Source organism: Jatropha curcas, chromosome 10 (genome assembly GCF_041381405.1).
Source record: "Jatropha curcas cultivar XTBG-Jc1 chromosome 10, XTBG_Jcur_1.0, whole genome shotgun sequence".
Taxonomy (NCBI): domain Eukaryota; kingdom Viridiplantae; phylum Streptophyta; class Magnoliopsida; order Malpighiales; family Euphorbiaceae; genus Jatropha; species Jatropha curcas.
In genome coordinates, this window is record NC_143160.1 from 2,833,445 (window position 1) to 2,860,326 (window position 26,882).

General features: G+C 35.8%; 3 protein-coding genes across 14 annotated transcripts; 1 reads left to right on the forward strand and 2 right to left on the reverse strand.

The window, feature by feature from the left end:
* Positions 1-356: 356 nt before the first annotated feature.
* Positions 357-5,535, reverse strand: FKBP53 (FK506 BINDING PROTEIN 53). Its single transcript, XM_012235008.3, has 11 exons — positions 5,381-5,535; positions 5,095-5,168; positions 3,956-4,188; positions 3,658-3,803; positions 2,728-3,070; positions 2,358-2,513; positions 1,683-1,962; positions 1,154-1,241; positions 1,033-1,074; positions 885-933; positions 357-675 (listed from the first exon to the last, which is right to left on the reverse strand). The coding sequence occupies exons 1-11, from the start codon at positions 5,391-5,393 to the stop codon at positions 594-596; spliced, it is 1,506 nt and encodes a 501-aa protein (XP_012090398.1). The 5' UTR covers positions 5,394-5,535; the 3' UTR covers positions 357-593.
* Positions 5,536-10,912: 5,377 nt separating this feature from the next.
* On the forward strand, positions 10,913-17,914 carry LOC105648579 (uncharacterized). Of its 12 annotated transcripts, none has more exons than XR_016318449.1 (5): positions 10,913-13,662; positions 16,186-16,419; positions 16,581-16,763; positions 16,935-17,078; positions 17,582-17,914. XR_016318449.1 is itself a non-coding variant. In XM_089715355.1 (1 exon), exon 1 carries the CDS (start codon positions 11,420-11,422, stop codon positions 13,664-13,666), a length of 2,247 nt encoding a protein of 748 aa, XP_089571481.1. In that variant the 5' UTR covers positions 10,913-11,419; the 3' UTR covers positions 13,667-13,861. The 12 variants fall into 12 exon arrangements, 1 of the variants encoding a protein (XP_089571481.1); XR_016318448.1 differs by having other exon boundaries at positions 16,628-16,763; XR_016318455.1 differs by having other exon boundaries at positions 16,636-16,763; positions 16,882-17,078.
* Positions 17,915-20,505: 2,591 nt separating this feature from the next.
* LOC105648581 (SPFH/Band 7/PHB domain-containing membrane-associated protein family) lies at positions 20,506-23,328 on the reverse strand. Its single transcript, XM_012235014.4, has 5 exons — positions 23,006-23,328; positions 22,607-22,727; positions 22,420-22,511; positions 21,861-21,957; positions 20,506-21,123 (listed from the first exon to the last, which is right to left on the reverse strand). Exons 1-5 carry the CDS (start codon positions 23,198-23,200, stop codon positions 20,753-20,755), a joined length of 876 nt encoding a protein of 291 aa, XP_012090404.1. The 5' UTR covers positions 23,201-23,328; the 3' UTR covers positions 20,506-20,752.
* Between the last annotated feature and the right edge of the window lie 3,554 nt (positions 23,329-26,882).

Genomic DNA, 26,882 nt, shown 5'->3' on the forward strand with positions numbered 1-26,882 from the left:
AGTGTTTATTTGAATGTTTGGAGAATGCTTTTTACATATGAGAATTTTGAAATTTCGCTAGGACGAAAGTTGGTTGTAACTGAGATATCAATACCTGAAATGACAATGAATAACAGTGTCCCCTCCCATTAGGTGCTATTATGCAATATAAATGTTCAAGTTGCTGAATTGCTAGCATGGGTTTGCAATATAAACTATCTGAACTTAAGCAGTGAGACACGATCCCCATATTATATTTAAAACGAAGCAACAGAAAGATTCTTCTCTCTTAAAACCGAACTGTTCAATCGGTATATAGATATTGGACACGATAAAGCCAAGCTGTTCAAAGGAGAACAATAATGAACAACATACTGTGTCGGTCTATAAGATGATTGATATTTTCATTCAAGCTTTCAAGTTTTCATTCATTTCTTTCCTTCCCCAAAAATTTCAGCTCTCATCCATCTAACAAATCTGATTTCAGATGCGTTATTAGACAGTAACAAGAACTAGTGTAAACAACCTTGTCATTTAGACAACAAGTTTCAAAGCTTCATTTAAGTCTGCGATAAGAAATGGATTTCAAAACTGAAAAAGGTGCAGGCGGCGGATCACCGAACATTCACCAGCTCAACATCAAACACAAGCCACGAATTTGGCGGTATAGCCTTGCCAGCTCCCCTATCTCCATAACTGCATGCACAATAAAAGTTCACTTCAGCAGGGAAACTGGGTGTAGAGGATAACAAATAGATATCAACTGATCTGGAGATCCCCATTTATATGTGAGTCCTTACAGTTACTATGTATAAGTAGAAGAAAATGAATTCATAACATCCTAAAGAAAAGATGCAATAGCAGCCCCCAAAATTAACCTATGCTGATTTATAGTTATTGCTTACCCCATTGATGGTGGAATCGTGAGTCTTCTTTTGTCCCCAATTCTCATGCCTGAGGAGTAACCAATTAACCATACATACATGTAAATATAATGCCGAAGGGCAGAGGAGAAATAACAAGTATTTAAATCTTAATAAACAAGATAGTTACCTGTAACTCCTACATCCCATCCTTTTATAACTTGTCCTACACCTGAAGGACCAAAAAAGAAAATAATTATCATCATCAAAGAACCAAGTTTCTATTATCAGTTATCCAAATGTTCTAGTACCTAGGCGGAACTTGAAGGGTGCCCTTCCCACATTAGAATCAAATATTTTGCCATTCTTCTTTAGCTTTCCAATGTAGTGCACACTGACCTGAAACCCAATAACAGATCCTTTCCAGTCAGATAATAGTTCAAATTAACCAATGTTACGTACCAAAAAAAAAAAAAAAAAAAATCCAGCAAAAATTAAGTTGTGGTTTTAAGCATTTAAACCTTATAATGCCTAAAATGCATGCACTTCAACCTCAAAATCTACTCCATCGAAATAATCTATGCATCTTTTGGTTATAGAAACCAAATGACCATGAAAAAAGCCAGTAAGTATCAGGTAATCAATCAACTCCAAAACATGCAAATACTCGTGCAACTTCAAGATATTTCTCTAGTTTACATAGTTATTTCAGCAAGCTCGTCTGTCAGTTGTCCATTTGACATCATAGGAAGAAGGAGATATATGAAATTGAAATAAACAACCTTAAAAAAGCATTGGGAAGCTTGTCATGTGCAAAACACCCAATGGCCAAAGAGTTACCTGACATCCAGGAGAAGCTTTTTTACCATCTGGCTTGCCCATTGCTATCTCCTCAATAACCAAACCATTGGGAAAGGTTCTAACTTGTGAAGGCTTGACTGAAGATTGCTTATCCTGGAACTCCAGAGTGGATTTGGCCTCACCTCCTGCTACTGAAATAGTTTGATCCTTACTCACGTCTTCCCCAGTATCCTTGTTCTTCTTGTTCTTCTTCTTTTTCTTCTTTTTCTTGTCAGAGTTATTTTCACCAGGCACATTGTCTGCATCAGTGTCAACACCCCTGCAATCCATCCAGCAACATGTTTATGTAAATCTAAAAGAATCATATTAGTGTAAGCCTAATAGCCTGTGACATAACCATACATCGGATGAGTGTGCACATTCAACTGTATATTTACATACAGCACGCATGTGTGAGCATGTAAGATAAAATAGATTGAACATTGTAAGAACCCTTAACTGTTGTCAGGTTTTATGTTTATATTACCTCTTTGCTAGGTAGGAATAAAGGAGGGAATAGGGATAGATTGAATTATAGATGTAGAAACTCAAAACTTAAAAGCATTGTGATGAGGCATCATGGAGGAGAATAAATCTTCAGTATTTGTTGCATTCACCCGTGCAAGCAATTTCCCTAAATATCATGCAGGCATAAAATGAAATTGAAGTTCTCACCTCTGGTCATGCTTATTTTCAACAGGAGAATCCTGCTTCTTCACCTTTTCATGCTTGATACCATCTTTGGACATATCATCTTTGTGATTGTCATGTAATGAATTTTCATCAGTGTTTACCCCTTGACCCTTTTTTTTCTGCTTATCCTTCTTTTTCCTGACATCAAATATAGCATATAGTTCAATAGATACCACTGATGAAACAATAAATAGCAGGCTGCCTGATTGTGAGAAGCATAACCTAATAACACAACTGAAAGGTCTCCTAAGTTTGCTAAAATCAAGCCAACAAACAAAATTAAAAAATAAAAATAAAAAAAGAAAAAACAACTATTTTTGAAGAAATAATTTTAACTGGTGGGATTACCAACCTGACTGGTTGTACATCCTGGTCAGCACTTTCAACTTTCCTCTTTTTTCCAGTAGCATCCCCACTGCCATCTCTTGGCTTCCTCTTGGTTTCCTCGGCTAACTTATCTTTCTCTCCATCTAGTTCCTGAGCATCTTTGCCTTTTTGTGAAGCATCAATTGGAAAGCCATCTTCATCTTCACTTTCTAGAACTGAAGTATCAGCAGCCTTCCTAGTAACAATTTGCTGTTGGGAGTTATTTCGGTCCTCACGGTCACTTGATTGATTACTCCTCTTCTTTGATTGTTTAGACCGACCGTCTCCATTTGTAGGTTTGTCCTCGTCCACTATCTCCTCAATTACAACTAGAATCAAGGAAAATTTTAATAATAGTTCAGTCCGCTGCCGCAACTCACTCACAAAAATTTACCTACCTTTCGATAAAAAAATCATGTACTTTTATACATTGATAACAAGAAAATGCAGCAAAAACGAGGCATAATATATATATATATATATATATATACACACACACACACACACACACACACACACACACAAAAAAAAAAATATTGAGCAAACTTTTCCCATGGGCGTATCCGATCCATATTACATTTCAAGGGGGAAATTTTGTCAAATTTTAAAATTCTGTTTAACCAATGTTTTAAATAATGTCTATATACAACTTCAAGAACATGCCACATTAGCTAAATGCCAGTGACTTCGTTTTGCCCAAAACTTACTATATACCAATACATTCCTCTTGTATAAAGTTCAGAATTGTGACCGTGTTGGAACTAGATAAAAATTCAATTAAACATGTAAACCATGTTGGATGGAACCCACTAAAAAAGTCATAAAATAAATCATGTAACATAAATGATAAAGTACCAGCAACAAAAAAAAATGAATCTTGTGTGCAAGCATGCACATTTACGCAAACATACTTTACCTCCACTATTGGGAACAGTTGAAGATGGCAGCATGTCAAAGTCACCATCATCAATGAAGTCATCATCATATTCATCCTCATCTTCATCGTCATAATCAACACTTGAATCTTCTGTGTCTGTCTCCTCAATGTCCTCTCCAGAATCACTATGATTGTAGTAAGAAATGAACAACCGAACAACAGAATCATTTAATCAAACAATGTCATTTTTAGACATTGAAGGAGCACAAGGAGAGATAGAATATAAAGCCACCAAAAATTCAAATTAAATCCCCAAAGACAAAAGACAAAAGGATACAATTCATATTCATCTCGGAGATGATCTCCTTCACTGGACAGAAAGTAGCCTGATAGATGAATGCTTCGTGAACCAAGCACTGAGAAGGCTACTAATTCATCCTTGAATTCAAGATTCAAGGAGCAAGATTCAATTCTATCTGGTAACAAGGAACACAAGAAAATCGGACTTTTATGCCCAACAGAACACTGGAGTATACTTCTCTCTTCTGAGGAACCGAGGCCTAATGTTGCCTGAATCATGACAACAAAAATATTAGCAACCAAAAATAAATAAGGAGTGTCATGAAACCAACAGAACAATATCAATAGCAAATCTATAAAGATATTCAACACCTCAATTAATTGTGGGCCCAACTAAAACTCAAAGTTCATAACAATGAAACATTTAAAAAAAAAAAAAAAGAAAGAAAGAAAGAAATCATAATCACAGAAAAGCTCAAGCTGTCAAAAGAATTAGCACAAATAAAAAGGCAAATATGATTGACATGACAGTGAAGTGACTTCCCATTTTCTCTCAATAAGGCAATAACGATCATTCAATTCTTTCAATTTATCCCACATTATAGTATAAGTTCATAATGTTAAGTCAGAAAAATTCTCAAAAAATCTGAAGCAAATGGCAAGAATCTGAGCCTATATTTTGTCCCTTCACATAATAAAGGATATCTTGCAAAAAGCTGGAAAGGAAAGGGTGCGTGAGAACATGTGGCAGTTGTTGCTAATACATGGAAAATCAATCATCCAATCAAACAAAATGTGATTACTATCATAACGTTACCAGACCCCTCCTCCCATGAAATACACACAGTATAGCACAAAAGCAACCAGAAAAATATCTAACAGGTATAAAGGATAGTAGAAAATTTTCAACAATGTAGCAGAAAAATTTTCCGTAGCACTGTAACATATAACCAAATTAGACATAAATGATAACAGAACGTTCAAAAGAATATTAACAGAAAGGAATGAACTCCATTAAGATCCACAAAAGCCAATAATATTTCATAATAGCTTGAAAAGTTAATCTATCTAATTACTGATTCTAAAACGTACAAAGCTCAAAGAAAATCGCAAGCAATTTTAAAGTCCATGCTCTAGTTAAATCTCAAAGATTTTGAGAGAATAAGGGATTGGAACCTGAGTTACGTAAAGTCTTCCTTCCACATTATCAGAGTGGTAAGGGTGCGGTTTGCCTGGTTTGACTTCAATTCCTGATCAAAACGAGCATATAGGTCAAATAAAACATTTAAAATTCAAAATCTCAGGAAATCCAATAACAGACTTATCCGACTGCTGATTCCAATTTTTCCCACGATTTCTCGGTGATCAACACATAAAAGAAATGGAAACCCAGAAAATAGGAGAATCGTAAATTCACGATACCAGAAATGGGAATACAAAGGAAAATGATGGCAACACTTACCCCAGAAACTCATTGCTTCCTCCTCTGCTACAAAATAGTTCAAATGCTCTAAGCTGAGTTCTCTAAAACCCTAACTATTTTCTCTCTCTTTCTTTTTAAACCCTACCACTGTCTCAGGTTTGGGTTAGCGCCAGCGCGTTACGGGAAGATCGTGAACCCTAACAAGGGAAGGACACGTGTCTTTAACGGTCGTATGTATAAACAAAGACAAAGACAAAGATTTGGGCTGTCGCCAACTTCCTTATTCACTGTATGAGGCCCAAGGTGACCCAAACATAGAGGCCCATTAACATTTTTAATTGGGTTGTTTCTGTTAATTTTTCTCCAAGGCCTTAATTAAAATATCGAGTCCTTAATATTGCATGAAATATTAATAAATTTCATCTTTTAATGAGTCAAAAATTTAGTTTAATAAATTTAGCACGAATTAAGAAATAATTTCGATTTTGAAAATACAAATTTATAATTCACATCGCATGACACAAGGACACACACCTCCTTTACACTTAGACATAAACATTTCTTATCTTAAGAGGCAACATACCAATCATAAAACTTATTAAAATAAATGAAAAAGTAAAATTTTATTTTGCTTATTTGAATTCCTATTCTATGACCTTTCTCATTCTATGCCAGATGTAGGGGAGTGGTTTTTGATTCCTCCTCCTGTTATTGTTCATGCTTTGATACTGCAGCAATGAAACAATCTATAATTCCATCAAAAAAAAAAAAAAAAAAAAAAACTCTCTCTTTTTATTACTATTTCTTTTTTTCAATTGTATTTTTTGTATATCGATTATTATTATTAAATTTATTTCCTACCATCGGGTTAAAATTCGTTGTCGTGGGGACTTTGGGAAAATATATATTATACAATTAAATTTGAATTAGTTGTAAGGTCCAAATATAAAAATAAAGTAGGGATTTTGTTATGTGATGGGTGTGTTTCCAAAAGTTGGGAGTTGGATTCCACCATACCCACCACATTAAAGATATGTATATATAATATAATTAATTATACAAAGTCTAACAATTGAAACACATGCACCAATACGTAAATATATAATCATTAATTTTTGTCTCAAATAATTATTAATAATGATGCATTTCCTCCAACCCATTTTAGGAACAGAAACAAACAATTGGTGATTTATTACAGTTTCGTTTTCTCTTTGGCAGTTCACAACCTGCCATTGCAATTGATATCTTAGCTTCTTTAACCCATGCAAAATAGCCATTTTAGTCTTATATTTTGATTTTCTTTTTTTATTTCAAGAAAATTGTGAGAATTTAAATTTTTGTCTATACCAAAATATTAATAAAGGGTATTTGTGTTATGCATAGAGTAAACTTTTTTGTCTTATTGTTGGATGTACATAAATTTCCAAATAATGGAAAATGTCCTCAACTACCCGTCCACCGCAGATCACCAGGATATAAAGAACAATGTTGACACAGTAACTTCTAACCCTTCGGAGCCAAGCAATGGAATTTTTATTGCAGATGGAAACGTCAAGGACGTTTCGAAGAAATTCACAATTTGAATGTGATGTTTCAGATTTTTTTAAAAAAAATTTAAATTCAATTCAAACAATCATTAACGTGGAATTAGATAGACAAGTTTATTAATGACATTAGATTAAATCGCGCTTAAAAGTAAAAAAAAGTTAATTAACACGGACAAAAAGTATAAAGCAACTTGATCATTTTCAATTGCATGAGATTTTACTCAATATCATATATATTTTTATATATGTAATTATTTCTTAATATTAACTGCTGTTAGACAACAAATAAAATTAATTGTATTTAAAATCTCTCGTGTCTCAAATAAATATTGAACAAAGATTATTTATTAATTAGATTCTGCAATGAATCTAATCAAATAATTAGTCGATGGTTTAGTCTTTTCCCAAATTAACAAACCATGATAATCAACTCATACAGTATGGAATATTTAACAACTAAATTTAAAGAAGAAAGTGAGATTTGGGATGACATAATGCATCTTTTGCTACTAAATTAAGCATCATCCTTGTTACCATATTCTGAAGTTTAGACCTCATTTTCCAAAAAAAAAAAAAAAAAAAAAAAAAAAAAAAAAAAAAAAAAAAAGCAACCATCTAATCAAAACATCAAAGGCCCTTAATAAATGGACAAAGAACTTACTTTGCTTTGAAAAAAAAAAAAAAAAGAAGAAAAGAAAAGAAAAAAGAGCTAATGAAATAGGGTAGGCCCTTATAATTAAATATGTATATAAATATAAAAAAAAACTTCTAGTCTTTTAGACTTGGACATGACCATTTTGCTTTTGGTTGAGATGTCACCTCCTCATGTCTAAACAAAGGATACTTTTTGACTTTTTATGTATCCACATACCTGCCATTTTTATGTAATCCTGACGTTTACGTGTGAAGTTCATGGATTTTTTTTTTTTTTACCATTTGGGCAAATTAACTCTAATTGGACTAGTTAAATTGCAAATTAACCTTTTTTTTTATTATTATTTTTTAGGAGGGAACTAAATCATTAACTTGTAATTATCAAATATGGAGGATCCAAGAAATCCTTTTTGAGGATATGGGTGATATATGAGTTTTTTGTTTGGGGGAATTCAAAGATAGTGACTGGCCATTCTACTAGAAAATCACCTGCATGTGAATGTGTGTTTCCTTTTTTAAGTTGATGCAATTTGAATTGGCTTTAAACCTTTTTTACCCTATTATTAAAAAACACATAATACACATACCAAAAAAAAAAAAAAAAAAAAAATCACACACACAATGATGATGGATTTGAAAAATAGTATAATTCTTCTGATCTTTGGTATTACTAAGTTAATTTAACTTATGATTGAAATCATCTACAAAACTTAAAAGAATTAATTTGAATTCCATTTTTAACGTATTACAATTAAAAAAAAAGATATAAAGCATAATAATAAACCTACAATAACTATAAATATTTGATGTGTAACGGAAGCATGTGATTTAATTGATCTTTTTATTTATACACAAAAACGAGAAACTTCTCGAATTTTATCAATTGAGTAAGTAAAGTATAATATTATTTTTATTATATATTTCATAATATTTTTTTGTCCCTTGGACCACTCCGTCGATGAAAAAAAAAAATAACTGAGCTATGATTTAGCTGTATCGTTTTGACCAATGAGCCCCAAACACCCATGATGTTCATTTTCTAGCGATAAAGAGCACACACAATAAACAATTATTTACATTCGATCTGTGGGTTGGGACTTGTGAGTTAACAGTACGTAGTCGTTTTCTTATTTGTTTATTTTATTTTTTGTTTTCCTTTCCACTTAATTCTTGAAAAGTACTCAACAGAATTTTACAAGATCTTATTTCTTAGAATAATTTTACAACAGAATTTTTCTTTCTTTTAGTACTCAATATATAAATAGACACAGTGATATACAAGAAAATTTTAGTGGCCATTTCAACTTTTTCGTCGGTCCATTGAATTTCTCTATTATTTAAATTATATTTATGCTACACTTTAATTTATAAAAGTATATATATTAAATATAAATATTTAATAGATGTGATACTTTTGCATCTTTTTACATATCAGAGTACAAATTTTTTATTTTTTAATCATTTGCAATTATTTAATGAATATAATTTTTATGATGATGTGTTCAATAAATATAATTTTTATAAATTAAGGTGTTTAATAAATATAATTTTATAAGATTAAAGAATGTAATATGCTAATGTGAATAGTTGATTATGAAATTATTTTTTATATATTTAATCATGCTTATGTCATGTCATAGTATAAGCAAATATGATTGATTTTATAACTATATTATATTAATGAGATTTAAAAAATCCGTATTTTTTATAAAAAAGAGAGAATAAAAAACATATTTAACAATTGAACGAGAGAATTTTTTTTAATTTGGAATAATAATGTTTAAAGCCCTTACAAAACTATTAACTCCACCATTTAATCATGTATATTTAAATTTTCTTGAGACTAAATATGAAACTATTTCAGGAGCCTTCTTTTTTTCCTCTTTAGTATTTACAATGAAAGAAAAAAAAGAAGCATATTAATATTTTTTCATATAATTCATTACTTTGCAACATGTGATGATATATAAATTTGGGTAAGAGGTCCATTGAACCATGATATACTCATGATTTGATGTGAATGCTTTTTTTTAAAATTTACATACAAAAAAAATATTAAATGAAATGAAATAATATTTTAGGTCATACAACCTTTTTATAATTCTAACCTTATTAATATCTAGGACATAACCTTTGGAAATCATAAAAGCAAGACTCATATTCGGTTGGAGAAAATTCACAATCAATAACTTTTTTTTTTCTTTAAAAAAAAAAACCTTCATTTAAATTTTAACTATGTATAAATGGCTTTTGACATGAAAGCGCTAAATTGTTTTCAAAATTTGATAAAATTATAGAAAATAATTATAAAAAAATTTAACAAATAAACATTTATTAGTTGAGATTTATTTACTTATTCAATATAACATGATATTACATCACATATTAAATTTATTTCCTTTGGTTTGGAATACACAATATAATTGATGCTTAAGATTAGAAAATTTAACAAAAATAAAAAAAAAATCTTTGTAATAGTTGCATAATTATTAAGAATAATAGTTAAAAAAAAGGAATAACTAATCAAACCTATAAGTAATTTAAGGAGCCAATTTTAAATAAATTTATATCAAACCTATGTGACTTTATTTTTTCTTTTTAAAATTTCATTAAATAATGCTTATTGAGTTTAGAATGGGTAAAAATAATGCGAGTGTAATTGAAAATATATTTGGATAACTTAAATTTACAAGAAAAGTAATTTTCCGTAATACCAATTGATTGTCTTTTTTAAGTACAAACATTTATATGGAACAATTTATTATTATCTCTCTTTTATAATACATTTTACATTTGAAAAAATAATTTATTTTAAAATATTTGTCACATTTGTAGTTTCAAAGAATAATAAATATTTTTTTATGTTTATCATTTGTACATGACTAATAATTATTACTTCAATTTAATAATTTTTTTAGAGAATTAGTATTGAAATAAAAACAATATAGTCAATTTACTTAATAATTTATTGTAACTTAGATAAATTTAATAATTTTATTAAAAAATGTGAAATTTTAAATATAATAAATATTATAAAACAGAGGTAGTATTAAAATTTTAACATTTCTATAGAAAATTGTTTTCTTAGAAAAGTACTAATTTTTGAAAATAATTCATTTTCTTAGAAAAGTACTAATTTTTGAAATATTGAATTATTATTTTTCAAATTATTTTTTCGTGCAATGCTGACAACGAAATGCGACTCTAAGATACAGAAATTTCTCCAATGCAGACAAACATAAAAAAAAATATATTTAAAAAAATATAATCGCTTTCCTCCGTAAATCAAAAAAGATATCCTGCAATGCAATACAACCAAATTATTATTTTCTTGGAAAGAAACGCAGCCTTAAAATGACGTGGACCGACGACTATTATATGTCCGTCTCAATAGCCGTCCATAACTAAAACTAGCCGACATCGATTCTTATTATAACAAAGATTGAAACGGGAATTTGTTTAGGTGAGAAGAGAGAGCGAGAGTGATGAGAGAGATACACCAACAGTCAAACGAAACAAGCAAACCGCAAATGTCCTCTCTCTGCAACTGCAACCCCATCATGTAGATTGTAGAAGGTCGCCATTTCTGATTTCTGATTTTTGGATCACTCTCTCTTTCGCATATTCTTCTTCATAGTAGCATTTTCACAAATATATATATGTCATGTCAATGTAGTGTTGTTTTCTTGTCCCTTCTCGCACTTTTTTCCTCTTCAAACATCAACTTCACCTGCACAATCCCGCAAAAACCTCGCTATCTAACTGCCACTCGTCCGCCATAAAATTCCGGCTAACTTCATGGATTATAGGAAGAGCTTAAGGTGCATGAACTGAAAATTGCCGGCAAAGATAGCCTCAGCGGTCTTCACTTGTTTTAATGGCTTCAACTAGTTCAACGCCTACTGACCCTTCTTCTTCTATACCAGAGGACACCGCAACCAAAGTCGTGAACAAGAGATACGACGGGTTGGTTGCGATTAGAACTAAAGCTATAAAAGGTAAAGGAGCATGGTATTGGGCACATTTAGAGCCGATTTTAATTCGAAACCCGGACACGGGTCTTCCTAAAGCAGTCAAGCTTAAGTGTTCCTTATGTGATGCCGTTTTTTCTGCTTCAAACCCATCGAGAACTGCCTCTGAGCATCTTAAACGAGGGACTTGCCCCAATTTCAACTCTGTTATGAGACCCAATTCTGCTGTTTCTCCTTTGCCTATATCGTCTTTGCCGTCTCCTCCGCATAATCATCGCAAGCGAAGCTCTCACATGGTCACTCCTTTAAGTTCACTCGCTTTAGTTGAGTCAACTCGTTTTTGTAACGAACTCGGTTATTCTAACTCCGCGTTAAGTCAACAGCAGCATTTGGTGTTATCTGGTGGAAAAGAGGATTTGGGTGCATTAGCAATGTTGGAAGATAGCATTAAGAAGCTTAAGAGTCCAAAAGCTTCGCCTGGTCCTTCATTAAGCAAGGACCAGGTTGATTCAGCTCTTGAATTATTTGCTGATTGGTTCTACGAGGCTTGTGGGTCAATCTCTTTTTCGAGTCTCGAGCACCCTAAGTTTCGAGCTTTTCTTCATCAAGTAGGCTTGCCTTCTTTGTCAAGAAGGGAATTGTCTGGTGCAAGGCTCGAGAACAGATTTCACGTGGCAAAGACTGAAGTGGAAGCTAGAATTAGAGACGCTATGTTCTTTCAAGTTGCTTGTAATGGCTGGAAGAACAAAAGTTGTTGTAGTGGAGAAGAGAATTTGGTTAAGTTTAGTATTAATCTTCCAAATGGAACTAGTTTGTATCAAAAGGCAGTGTTAACTGGAGGATCAGTTTCTTCAAAGTATGCAGAGGAGATTATGTGGGAGGCGGTGGTGAGCATATGTGGAAATGCTGTGCACAGATGTGTAGGGATAGTTGCAGACAAGTATAAGGCCAAAGCGTTGAGGAATTTGGAGATTGAGTATCAATGGATGGTGAACCTCTCATGTCAGGTTCAGGGGTTACATAGTTTGATCAAAGATTTCTGTAAGGAGCTTCAACTTTTCAAGACCGTTACTGAAAATTGCTTCAAGCTTGCTAATTTTATAAATAATAAATCTCAAGTTAGGAGCAGCTTCCAAAAGTACAGGATGCAAGAGCTCGAGTATGCTGGGTTGCTTCGAGTTCCTTCCACTAAATGTGAATGCACGAAGGACTTTATGCCCATGTATGTGATGCTGGAGGATATATTGAGCTGTGCCCGTGTGCTTCAAATGGTTGTCTTGGATGAGCCATTTAAGGTGATGAGTGTGGATGATTCTGTTGCTGCGGAAGTTGCTGGTATGATTCAGAATGAAGGATTTTGGAATGAATTGGAAGCAGTTTATTCATTAACGAAGCTAATTAGAGGGGTGGCTCATGAGATTGAGGTGGAGCGGCCATTGATAGGGCAATGCCTTCCTCTCTGGGAGGACTTAAAAGCAAAAGTGAAGGATTGGTCTGCAAGATTCAACATTGTTGATGGACATGTTGAGAAAGTAGTTGAAAAGAGATTCAGAAAGAACTACCACCCAGCATGGTCCGCCGCATTTATACTTGACCCTCTTTACTTGATGAGAGACACAAGTGGAAAATACCTTCCTCCATTCAAGTGCTTGACACAGGAGCAAGAGAAGGATGTGGACAAGCTTATAACTCGACTGGTTTCCAGGGAAGAAGCTCATGTTGCCTTAATGGAGCTTATGAAATGGAGATCAGAAGGGCTAGATCCACTTTATGCTCAAGCTGTTCAGGTTAAACAAAGGGACCCCTTGACTGGAAAGATGAAAATTGCAAATCCGCAGGGCAGCAGATTAGTGTGGGAAACTTGCCTGAGTGACTATAAAACATTAGGCAAGGCTGCAATCAGGCTTATCTTCCTCCATGCAACTTCATGTGGGTTCAAATGCAATTGGTCTTCTTTGAAATGGGTTTGTATGCACAGGCAATCAAGAGTGGCCCTTGAAAGGGCTCAAAAGATGATATTCATTGCAGCTCATGCTAAGCTTGAAAGACGGGATTTCTCAAATGAAGAGGACAAAGACGGAGAGCTGTTCCATGTGACTGGCTGTGAGGATGACATGCTCAACGAGGTCTTTTCTGATGCACCATCAGTGTAATGTTTTCCTTTTTAACTCCTGTAGAATTTTGAATCGTAGGATTTATTGAATTCTTTTGCTCTCGTTCATTTTTACTTCTAGTTGAAGATGTGAGAGGAATGATTAGGACAGAACGTGTTTGGAGGGACTTAAACAATGTATCACTACACTGCATAGCTGCATGATTTGAATGAATCACTTATCTCTTCTCGGGCATGTTTTTGGATTTTTTTTGCTTGTAAATTCTTGAAAGTTGAAACATTTTCCAGTTTTCCTGTTTATAAACATATATAAAAATAGTCTGAAATGTAGTTTTGTTATAGTAAGTTGTTTGGTTTTTATACTACATTAAAAACATTGCTTTATCAGGCTTCAGCATCTAGGTAATTATAACTAGACTGCCACAAAATTGGTTACTGATTCGTTTTGTTCGCTGGCAAGAATTATTTTTCTTTCTTCCTAGTTTCATTTTTTTTTTTTTTGGGACTTTTTTTGTATAAAATCCTAACTAGGAAGCCATTTTTTGTATGAATTTTCTCTATCTACGGGAAATATAAATGGATTATTATCTAAAAGATATCACTTTGTATTCTGCTTTATTTCACCTACTGGAGTAGGATTGTTGTGCCTATAGACAATATAAATGAGTTGTTTATTCAGCAAAAGATTAATTCTTTCTGTATTTTGAATTCGCACCTTGTGAATTCTCTGCAAATCACTTTGTAACTATTATATGGAATTTGGACTACTAAGTACTTTTCTTCCATCTCTAAGCAACTATCTTACCTAGCTGACATTTAAATTAGTATCATCCAAACAAGTTTAATTGAAGCATAGATTTTCCTTGTCCAATAAGGACTGTCGCATGAAAAACTCAACTAGGTAAACCTTTTTTCATAGATGATTATATGTTTAAAAAGATGAGGTCAACAGTGTTGTTCTTCACCAGACAAGTTTCTATATATTATTTTCAGCATGGGAATCCTTGTATAGCAATTTATTCTGATGCCATCATGCATTACATCAGTGATTTAACCCTTCAAATAGTGATTACTCTAATATCCTTTTATATATTTACTAATATATAAAATCAGAAATAGCATAAAATCAGTGAGGAAAAGGAATCATAACAGCAACTCGCTATTGACTGATTCAAGCGTGATAGTATTTCCCTCTAAACTGTTGTCTGCTGAAAGAAAGCATCAGTTCCAGTTTTTCTAATGCTATTGTAACTATCTATCTTATTTCTACATTATGTCATAACCATCTTTGGAATATAGTCATATGCCAGAGCGATGCTTCCTAACTTTGTAATTTATGGGCTATAATTATTGCTCCTCTTAACGTTAGTTGTAACCTGACTTTCAATTAAATTCCTTAATAGATGTGATAAATCATCAGAGGTTGTCAATTCTTAGTTTCCCAAATCTGAATCAACTGGCAATGAATCGTGAACTGCCTTGCCACCTGAAGTGTCCACTAAATTTGTCTTCACTTTCTTCATGTTCTAAGAAATTAAATTTGTCCTTCCCTGGTCCAGTTTTTCACTCATATCTAGGTTCCACTTTACATATTGAAGAGATGACAAAAGAAATAGGTCTGACTTTTTGTCTGAACTGCTATCATATAGCTCCCGTAAGCTCCTCAATTTTAAATTTTTGTCAAGGAGGCAATTTTGCTGTTCAACCAATTCTGTGTTACATAAAACCTTCATGCATGAAATGCTCATTGAACACAAAATGATAAGCATCTGGTACATTTTACGAATGATGCTCTGTCATATGTGGTCATGGTAAATTAGTATCAGCGCAGGATGCTATATTACATGAAATCAAAATGGACCAGTATGCATGTGGAGTCCAGAATTATGTTGGGGATCAGAGAATTTTGACTTTTTTGGCAATGGAGCCATGTCTTGACATCCTGAATTTTGAGGATTAGCCAGGATTGCTTACATGGAAGTATCATTGATACAGTGAACTTTTAAGTTCATGTATAATACTCTTTTTTGGGGCAAAATATGTCTGAAATTATTGAATAAACTTGTCTGGCCTCTTCTGTCTCCATCTCCATTTCAGCAGCAAAAATGATCAGGCTAAGAATTTTAGCTAAATCTTGGTCTTCTTGCGCTATTATTGAATTTCTCAAAGTTTTTTAGTTGATTTATGTTCATTTTCTATCAAATTTATTTAGAAGAGCATTTTAGTTAACCTTGAAGGATCAGAATCCTGACAAAAAATAGCATACCCATAAGTATCAAGCATTAATTTGTTTTGACCAAACATTAGGCAGCATCTTTGAACCTCAGGCCTTTTACTGAAAATAAAATAACAGCAAAGAAACGTGCTGAAATATCTCATGGTGCACAGTTGCCTGCCTGTTCTGTGATCAAAACTAGTGAGTAGTTGGTATATAGATAGTAGTGGCCAGTGCTTATATGCTCATTGAGTTGTAGAGTTAAGCATCCTTCAAAAAATAATATTTCTTACCAAACAAAAAATTTTTGGCTTGAAATTTTGATTAGCATCGTTCTGCTGCAGGTAGGTTTCAGTTGAGCCGGTTCGATTGGGTAGATAGAGAGCCAGCTTTAGCCCTTGGATGATCTCTGAAGTCAAGCTTGGAAGAACTCAAGAGTGAATCTTTGTTCCCAAAGCAGCATAACTCATTGATGCAACTCTGCCGTATCACCTGGATTGTCTGTTTACGAAAATGTAGAGCCCCACCATGAGGAGTGGATGTCTTTCTCAGGCTTTGGTTGTTACGGTCAAAGAAAAGTGAGGACTAATGGGCCTTCACTCCTTTGTTTCTCTGTCCCTCTGCCCCCTTGTTTATCTATTTTCTTTTTATTATTTGTTCCTTAGGCTTATGTTTATCTCACCATCTTTGTTAACTTGTCTTTTAAACATTCCAATTCTCGTGAAACTCTTACTTTCAGGCTGGACGCTTTTCTAAACTTTTGATGTCAAGGTTGAAATTTTGAAGTTTTGTAGGGCTATCAGTTAGGGTCAGTATGATTGGTAAAAGTCTTGAGCAATGAAGGAGCAAGGAGGGCTGTCGGCATGGGAAGGCACAGGATGGCTGAAAGGGATATTGTAACTACCCTGAACTAATTTTGTAGGTACTATATTTTGGCAAATATTATTGACTACAACTCACCAAGTAGTTGGTGCTAGTATTTTTCAATATTCTTACTAGGCCACCTTTATGACACTAAATCTTAATTTACTCTGATGCAGTACTGTATATAAGTGCAGACCTATGACCTTTTCACCTGTCTACTGTATAACAGGTATAAGATCCAATTATAAGAAGTCTACGATTATGTTAACCGAAGGCTCTCAACTTGGCTTATGAAACAATATATGGAAGATAGTAACTTATGACACACAAGCAAGGTTGTGCTTTGCATGCATTCAAAGAAATGCTGTCACGGGTGGGTAAATCTTTGAAACCGTGATTTATATGAAAATAGTTCAAGTGACCAAGTGAGAGAGACGGAAAATACACAGTGCAGGCTGTGGCTTATGGAGACTTTCAATGGCTGTTGTATAATCTCTATAAGTGGAAAAACAATTCACTAGTTTTGGAATACTATCATTGCCTTTTGTTACGTCTTTAGATAGCAATCTCAGCAGCCTTCAAAACTGTGCCATAATTCCCTTTGATTACATGCAGCAGTAGAAACCAGATAGAATTTTGGACCACCTATTTCTCTCTCACACACACAAGCACGTATGCATGAGCTTAGATAGTTAAATTTACCCTTCACATTCATGGCAGTGAAAAGGAGAAATACCGAAGGGGGGTTTGTGCGCGCGCATAAAATGTGAAAGTCAATTATGCTTATCCCTTTTTCCTATTTGAGCAAAATCAGTAATAGATTATTAGATTGAATGTATCTACTAATATTTACCTATGGTTTTTGTCTTTTGCTAGTAAATTTGGTGGAGAGAAACAGGATGCTGTCGGTAAAGCTGACTGCTTACCAACTAGAAAAGGAAGCTTTTCTTACTGGTATGGTATGGATTTATTGTTTGCTCCACTTATGTTCTCCTGTTAAAGGGAAGAAAGTATAATGATTAATACAGAACAGGACTTTTCTTTCTACAAGAATCTTCACACTTTCAATGCTACCCCATCATTAACCTTCTTTTTTTTATGTATCTTTTTTTCCTTTCCACTTATACAAGTTTTGATTGTTTTTGAATTCGAAGCCCATCATCTCTGCTTAGATGAGATGATGTTGAAATGGATTGGTATTATTATTCATTGTGTGTGGCCCTTCTGTTTTTTCCCTTTTCTTCCCCTTTTTTTGAGAGTAATTTCCAGGCACTTGCTATTATTATGATATATGTCACATTCTAACCATCATGTACTCAAGAGATTACCATATCCAAGATGAATAATAACAAGAAGTGAAAACGATTAATAATCTAATCTTAATATTTCATTGAATTTATCATTGATTTTTAGTGCGGTAATTAATTTCAATTTAACATAAAAATTATTGCGTAAGAGGGTATTTTTTTTTTATTTAGAAGTTTAAAATTATAGACAGTAACGCTCGATCAATTTTTAATAATTTTTTTATTACTTATAATTAGAGAAGTGAATGATTAATTTTCTTCGTCCAGCGTAGATTAATATTAGAGTGCATTCTTGTGTAATGGTCTGGTGTGGTATGTGATTGGGTTGCTCATTATGTTGCCTCTTGTCCGTAGCCAGCCATCGATTGACAGATTTATATATATATATATATATATTCTTGCTTTTGCAATGATGATTCTGCTCAAGTCTAGCGGTGAATGATGCTAATTGCTATGTGATTGTGGCCTTAATGTTGCTCATTATTTTAATTTAAATTGAAATATCAACTTTAATGAGAAAAATTATACATTCTAATAAACAATTGTAATGAAACAAGAAATCCCTTATGCTGAATTTGACATCATTAAATTTCATGGGGTTCACTGCAAATCTCATAAATAATCATGATATAAATTTTACCAGGCAATCATGTATTACTATCAAAGTATATAATTCCCTTCTTTAATTACTCTCATTCCTTTTGAAATGATATCTGAGTTCTTTTTTTTTTTTTTTTTTTTTTTTTGAGAAAAAAATGAAAAATGAGTTAAATCTTTATCCTTCCCTCATGGATAGGATAGTATTAATTAAGATTTGAATTCTTTTATTCTACATAATATAAAGTAGAAACTTCCTTTTTCTTTTCATAACTTTTGAAGTTAAAACATAGCTCTCACCACCAAGAAAAATAAATAAATAAAAAAGAATTAGTAAGTAGGTCCATCAACTCTTCAATTATCTCCTCTAAGAATCATGATTTATACTCATTACAAAACCTAATTATTATAATCTCTAACGTTCTTCTAATTCCATCATTAGATCTACATTTTCTACGGCTCAAAACATATCCACCTAAACATCTTATTTCATTGCTCACTCAGACATTTTTTTTCTAATTTGCTTGTGAACAACAGTCCAAGAAAATCACTTATCTATATGTATATTGACTTATGTGGATTGGTGGGTCAATTTGTATCATGAGGATTAATTTTGTAGGCTTTAATTTACCAATGTAGCTTTCTGTTTTCACCGCAAGCAACCAGTAGAGATGATTATTAATTCTCTAACAAAAAAAAAATAATAATAATTTATATAGTTGTTAGAAAATGTACAATTTTCTAATCTTTTTCAAAAGTATTAGTTAAAATATTCTGAGTGTGGTTATTTCAAAAAGTACGTGTCATCGTTTGGATGGTAAGCAATGTAGATGTAACTAAATCTAATTTTTCGTTTTAAAAAATATATATATATATATATATTCATCTAAGAGAAAAGAATTTGAATGTAATGAATTAGCTACATGCATGGCTATCATGAGTTGTCTCCATCTGCATAATTATAAAGTGATCCCAAAAGAAAAGAAACACACACACAAATGTATATGTCTACAATCCTCCAAAATGAAAATATATATTTTGTTTTGAGTATCCAAATTAGAACACACATTAACCTTAAATATTACGAATCTATTCTTGTTTTCTTTTAAGGAGGTTGAAAAATTTATTGACAATTGGCTTAATTAGGAAAAAGCTCTACCTATAAATCAGGACATTAAAACCTGTGAAAAGATTTTATCTAAATACTATTTGTAGCCTGAGCGTGAAGGCAGGTGTGTAAAACAAAAAGGTTGAAAATTTTAAGGTTGGCTGGATATAATAGTAGGTCAGATTGTAAGCAATGGACACCCAATTTTACGTCAAATCCAATTATACAGAGTTTCGACTTAATTGTGAGTTGCATCTTATGGGCCAGCTTAGCTGCATTTTATGTCCAATTGACGTTTGACTTTTGGCCCAATAGACATCTATAGAACTTCTTCTATAAGTGTGTATACATATATTTACTGTATAGGTTATATATTACAATGCTACAATATAATAAATTATAGAAATAATTATTTAATTACAAAGGATTGAAAAGAGATGGAATTTGAGACCTTTTGGTCCCAAGACACGACAACTATGAGAGAAGGTGCCTCGCTTAAGGTTACACCCCGCCAAAGTTTCATTTTCAATATCGTGCTTCAGTGCTCTCTTATCTCAGATCATCACATGACGTGGCATAAAATTAATGGTACATATTATACAATTATAGCAATCAATACTATTAGTTGGGACTGGTAGCATTAATAATCCCCTGTATAAAATTAATGTCAGCATAAATTGTTTTATTAAACAATATCTCTTATTCCTGTAAAAAATGTCCATTGCTTTTGCTCCGCCACTCTCATTGTGAGCGTGATATGTTCAAGTATTAAGCACAATCCTGCGATATAAATAGAGCTTTCCATGCGACGCTGCATTTATAACCATTACACCATACAGTAAAATGAGTTATTTACATTCAGTGTTAATTTCTAATGATCTACTTGAACTCTACAGGCAAGCATAACCATCCTGTTACATAATATCCACCTATCCAAGCAATGCGTAAATAGTAGTTTCACAAAAAAATGTAGAACATCGCAACATACTAATAATAAAGGAAAATTCCAGCAAAGTACCCCACCAAATGGCAAATTTATTCAACATTCACCTGACAACTGGCTGCCTCCATCAGACCATTGCGTATTTGATCACTGATATCCCTAACATGACCAGGGCCATGGGGAATAAAGACAGTAGTGTTCTTAGATGAGTTGCCAAGGTCTTTGATTGTGTCGAAGTATTGAGTTATCATGATAAGATCCATCACCTCCTTAGCAGTGGTTCCCTCCACCTTGTGAGAAAAGTTCAAGATGTTCTCTCTCAAGCCATCTGTGATTGCCTGCCTCTGCCTGGCCACCCCAACCCCCCCAAGGTACTTGGCTTCAGCATCAGCTTCTGCCTTCTTAACTTGGAGCACCTTCTCTGCTTCCCCTTTGTATACACTAGCAAGCCGGAGCCTTTCAGCTGCAGTGTATAACCAAATATTAAGTGCTTACAGTAAAACTAAAGCAAGGGATTAAACTGAACTACCATCAACGGAAACTACACCATTGGCCAGTGTGAATTCCTTGTTAGTTCAAAAATAATCAAATTTGCAGACAAAATAACACTTATTTCAAGTGAGTTAAAGTTTTCTGATAATATAATCAAAATCATAATTTGTTATCAGCAAAAACATCATTTTGGTTTGGTGCGTGATCCATGCATAGAGATAGGTAGATTTTTAAACTGAAACTAACACAAGAGGAACTTTAAGTTAGTAGCAAGAGCATATGAATAATAGAAGAGTATCTGTAATGTACAAAAACAGTAATGGCCAGCAAACATAACAGAGCTATAATTCATGTCATCTGATTTCTTCATAGCAGAATCATATAAATTCTAAAACGTGTATGCGCTGAAATAAATGTGACACATCCTTCAAATAGCATCACCATGATGAATTTTCTGCTTGCATAGCAGGTATAAATTTATTCTAGTTGCTTATCCCATTCACTGCTTAGTAGGGTACGACAGTCTGCCCACTGCCAGCCCACAAAAATAAGAGGCTAACACACCATTCTCAAGAGACGAGAATCTCCATCTCCTTCCCAGAACTAATCATATCACCATTTTAATATTGAGCATTACATTCCAAAAACTGAGATGAGAAGACGGGTTTGGTGGATTAAATAGAGAAGAATCCAGAAAAGATGCAATACCTGCATTAATCTCATTCATTGCCTTGCGCACAGCAGCATCAGGTACAATGTCAACCATCAAAATGTGCTCTATGCTATATCCATAAGCTCCCATCACCTGATCCATGATTCAACATAAGATATCGGGGGCAAAAAAACAGAAAACAGACACAAGTTTCCAATAATATGAAAGGCCTTATAAACAATTAGAAGAAGCATATAACAGCCCAATCAAAATAGAAAAACAAAGCAATCGAAAAAACAACTGCGACAAGCTTAAGATAGTATAGAAAGAAACAAAAGTAAAGATGTCACAAGTACTATTGATGTAGCAGTTCAAATAAGATAACCTATGCCATGGTAAAGTTTCAGTTTCAAATTCACATGGTGTCTTTACTATCCACGATTCAACCAATATATCCTTGGAACAATTTTCAGTATTTATGTCAAATTGTCAATGTGGAATTAAACACCGCAGGCAAAACTGCATTCAAAAAATTATAATCACCACAATAATGCAATATAACATGTAAGAATTCTCATTAATCATAGCTGATACCAAACAGAATAATCTAACTACCTTCTCAAGTTCCTCCAAAACAGCTTTAGCAACTTCACCTTTCTGCTCAAAGAGTTCATCCAAAGTCATTCTTGGAACATGAGCTCGAACAACTGAAAAAAGACAAAACAGATGCATTAGAAACAAACAAGTGAAACTCCAAGAAAATATAAAAATAATAATAAAGGGAATAACTATAAAGATTTACCATCAAAAACATAAGCCTGAATCTGCTCTTTGGGGTTTGCCAACTCATAAAACGCATCATCAGCATTTTGCTTGACCACTCGGTACTGAATTGAGCAGAGTAACTGCACAAAGACATTGTCCTGCACAACAGTAAAACTATAAACCTTTTTTCCTCTCTTTCTTAGAGCAAAAACTGCTCGTCCCATCATATAATCATAAATAGAAAACAAAGTGCCTATTCCTTCTATTGAATATCGATATTTTTAATATAAACCAAATCTTCTTGTATTTCATGGAATAATAATATTCTTGAAACATCGATAATTTATATTGCATAATTTGTAAGGAAAACTAAATTTAGTACTCGTATCAATTCAAATAGAGTAATTGAGAAATGAAATCCGGAAAATAAGAAAACCTTGGTCTTCGTTTCGATGCGGACATCAAGGGAGTTGATTCTAGTGGAGAGGATGCCGGCAAGACACTGACCGGCGAAGGGGTTAAAGAAATGGAAGCCAGGCTGAGCCAATCGCTCGAAGCGGCCCCATCTCTCGATGATGCCTACGCTGGCTTGATCAACGCATCCACAGAAGATAAAGAACGCATTACCCATATCGATTGACTTATATTTGATCCGACTCTATCTTTCTCTCCAGCTTCCCTGCGAAGAAAATAAGAAGCTAATTCAAGAGAGTAAGAATAACGCGGCATCGTAGTGGCAGGCCACGGCAAAACACTTCACATCACTGCGTGGGCCTCTTTCGGTCCTTTTTCCCAGTAATAAAAGACCGTCAACAACTCTGCTGGGGTAATTCTTGCCTCTCTTTTCTTTTTCTCAGTGCATAAGGCTTGTAGTAGATTTCTTATTGGGCCTGTAATCCAATTAATGTATAACAATTTCATATTTTTAAAAAGAACAACAAGGCCCACAACTACAGGCTACAGGCTTAAGCCCACAATTTTCCTCACGTTGACTGCTAATGCTAATTTCATTTTCATCCAAATTGTCAATTAAACTCATATTTGCTTTCATCAATAAGCATATCAGCAAGTACAGATACATCAGTACATAAACGATTATAAACACATGCAAATACGACAAAAACAGCTTTAAACATTAATCCTAACGTTTAGAAAGATTATTAGGAATCAGCTCTGATACCACTTGTTGGGCATCAGCTCTGATATCACTCGTTGGGCCCTTTCAACCGATTAAGAGAAAATTAACGCAGCGGAATAATAAATTTGTGACACACAGATATTTACGTGGTTCACCCTCGACTGTTTAGGGCTACGTCCACGGGACAAAATCCGAATCATTCTTCCACTATTAAAATAGTAGATACACAACGAGAGTAATACAAAAATAGTGACACTCAAAGTGTTTCCCAAAAACACTCCATAATAATTTCCTCACTATTTTTCCCTCCCCTAAGTTTAGGAAACCCATCCTAAAATTAGAAAACTCTCTTGCTACATTTTCTCTCTTCTTTCTTCTGTGTGTTGTGTGTTCTGCCTCTGCCTCTATTTATAGGCAGGTTAACGCGTAGAAATGCCATGTACAACTCCTGCCGTGTACAACTCCATTGCCTTCCATTTTTGACTACACGTAGGGATGCCGTGTACAACTCCGTTGTCATGGCCCAGCCCATGGTCAATATTGTCCGCTTTGGGGCTCCAGCCCGTACGAGTACCCCCTCACGGTTTTGTTTTCAGGCAGGCTTTGCAACCCGCCCAAAAGGCCTCAACCATGTTCTGGAACCACCCCTCTTATGTACAGGACCACCCCCTCGTACTTAACCGATGTGGGATTTGCCTAAGGTGTGCTGGCCTTGCCACATACACCCCCCCTTGGGGACTCAGCGTCCTCGCTGAGGTTTGCCCCACCACCGGCCAGAGGAACGAGGGTCGGCTCTGATACCAATTGTCATAGCCCAGCCCATGGTCAATATTGTCCGCTTTGGGGCTCCAGCCCGTACGAGTACCCCCTCACGGTTTTGTTTTCAGGCAGGCTTTGCAACCCGCCCAAAAGGCCTCAACCATGTTCTGGAACCACCCCTCTTATGTACAGGACCACCCCCTCGTACTTAACCGATGTGGGATTTGCCTAAGGTGTGCTGGCCTTGCCACATACACCCCCCCTTGGGGACTCAGCGTCCTCGCTGAGGTTTGCCCCACCACCGGCCAGAGGAACGAGGGTCGGCTCTGATACCAATTGTCATAGCCCAGCCCATGGTCAATATTGTCCGCTTTGGGGCTCCAGCCCGTACGAGTACCCCCTCACGGTTTTGTTTTCAGGCAGGCTTTGCAACCCGCCCAAAAGGCCTCAACCATGTTCTGGAACCACCCCTCTTATGTACAGGACCACCCCCTCGTACTTAACCGATGTGGGATTTGCCTAAGGTGTGCTGGCCTTGCCACATATTTGTCATGGCCCAGCCCATGGTCAATATTGTCCGCTTTGGGGCTCCAGCCCGTACGAGTACCCCCTCACGGTTTTGTTTTCAGGCAGGCTTTGCAACCCGCCCAAAAGGCCTCAACCATGTTCTGGAACCACCCCTCTTATGTACAGGACCACCCCCTCGTACTTAACCGATGTGGGATTTGCCTAAGGTGTGCTGGCCTTGCCACATAATATTGTCCGCTTTGGGGCTCCAGCCCGTACGAGTACCCCCTCACGGTTTTGTTTTCAGGCAGGCTTTGCAACCCGCCCAAAAGGCCTCAACCATGTTCTGGAACCACCCCTCTTATGTACAGGACCACCCCCTCGTACTTAACCGATGTGGGATTTGCCTAAGGTGTGCTGGCCTTGCCACATACACCCCCCCTTGGGGACTCAGCGTCCTCGCTGAGGTTTGCCCCACCACCGGCCAGAGGAACGAGGGTCGGCTCTGATACCAATTGTCATGGCCCAGCCCATGGTCAATATTGTCCGCTTTGGGGCTCCAGCCCGTACGAGTACCCCCTCACGGTTTTGTTTTCAGGCAGGCTTTGCAACCCGCCCAAAAGGCCTCAACCATGTTCTGGAACCACCCCTCTTATGTACAGGACCACCCCTTCGTACTTAACCGATGTGGGATTTGCCTAAGGTGTGCTGGCCTTGCCACATACACCCCCCCTTGGGGACTCAGCGTCCTCGCTGAGGTTTGCCCCACCACCGGCCAGAGGAACGAGGGTCGGCTCTGATACCAATTGTCATAGCCCAGCCCATGGTCAATATTGTCCGCTTTGGGGCTCCAGCCCGTACGAGTACCCCCTCACGGTTTTGTTTTCAGGCAGGCTTTGCAACCCGCCCAAAAGGCCTCAACCATGTTCTGGAACCACCCCTCTTATGTACAGGACCACCCCCTCGTACTTAACCGATGTGGGATTTGCCTAAGGTGTGCTGGCCTTGCCACATATTTGTCATGGCCCAGCCCATGGTCAATATTGTCCGCTTTGGGGCTCCAGCCCGTACGAGTACCCCCTCACGGTTTTGTTTTCAGGCAGGCTTTGCAACCCGCCCAAAAGGCCTCAACCATGTTCTGGAACCACCCCTCTTATGTACAGGACCACCCCCTCGTACTTAACCGATGTGGGATTTGCCTAAGGTGTGCTGGCCTTGCCACATAATATTGTCCGCTTTGGGGCTCCAGCCCGTACGAGTACCCCCTCACGGTTTTGTTTTCAGGCAGGCTTTGCAACCCGCCCAAAAGGCCTCAACCATGTTCTGGAACCACCCCTCTTATGTACAGGACCACCCCCTCGTACTTAACCGATGTGGGATTTGCCTAAGGTGTGCTGGCCTTGCCACATACACCCCCCCTTGGGGACTCAGCGTCCTCGCTGAGGTTTGCCCCACCACCGGCCAGAGGAACGAGGGTCGGCTCTGATACCAATTGTCATGGCCCAGCCCATGGTCAATATTGTCCGCTTTGGGGCTCCAGCCCGTACGAGTACCCCCTCACGGTTTTGTTTTCAGGCAGGCTTTGCAACCCGCCCAAAAGGCCTCAACCATGTTCTGGAACCACCCCTCTTATGTACAGGACCACCCCCTCGTACTTAACCGATGTGGGATTTGCCTAAGGTGTGCTGGCCTTGCCACATATATGTGGCGGGTTGCAAAGCCTGCCTGAAAACAAAACCGTGAGGGGGTACTCGTACGGGCTGGAGCCCCAAAGCGGACAATATTGACCATGGGCTGGGCTATGACAATTGGTATCAGAGCCGACCCTCGTTCCTCTGGCCGGTGGTGGGGCAAACCTCAGCGAGGACGCTGAGTCCCCAAGGGGGGGTGTATGTGGCAAGGCCAGCAC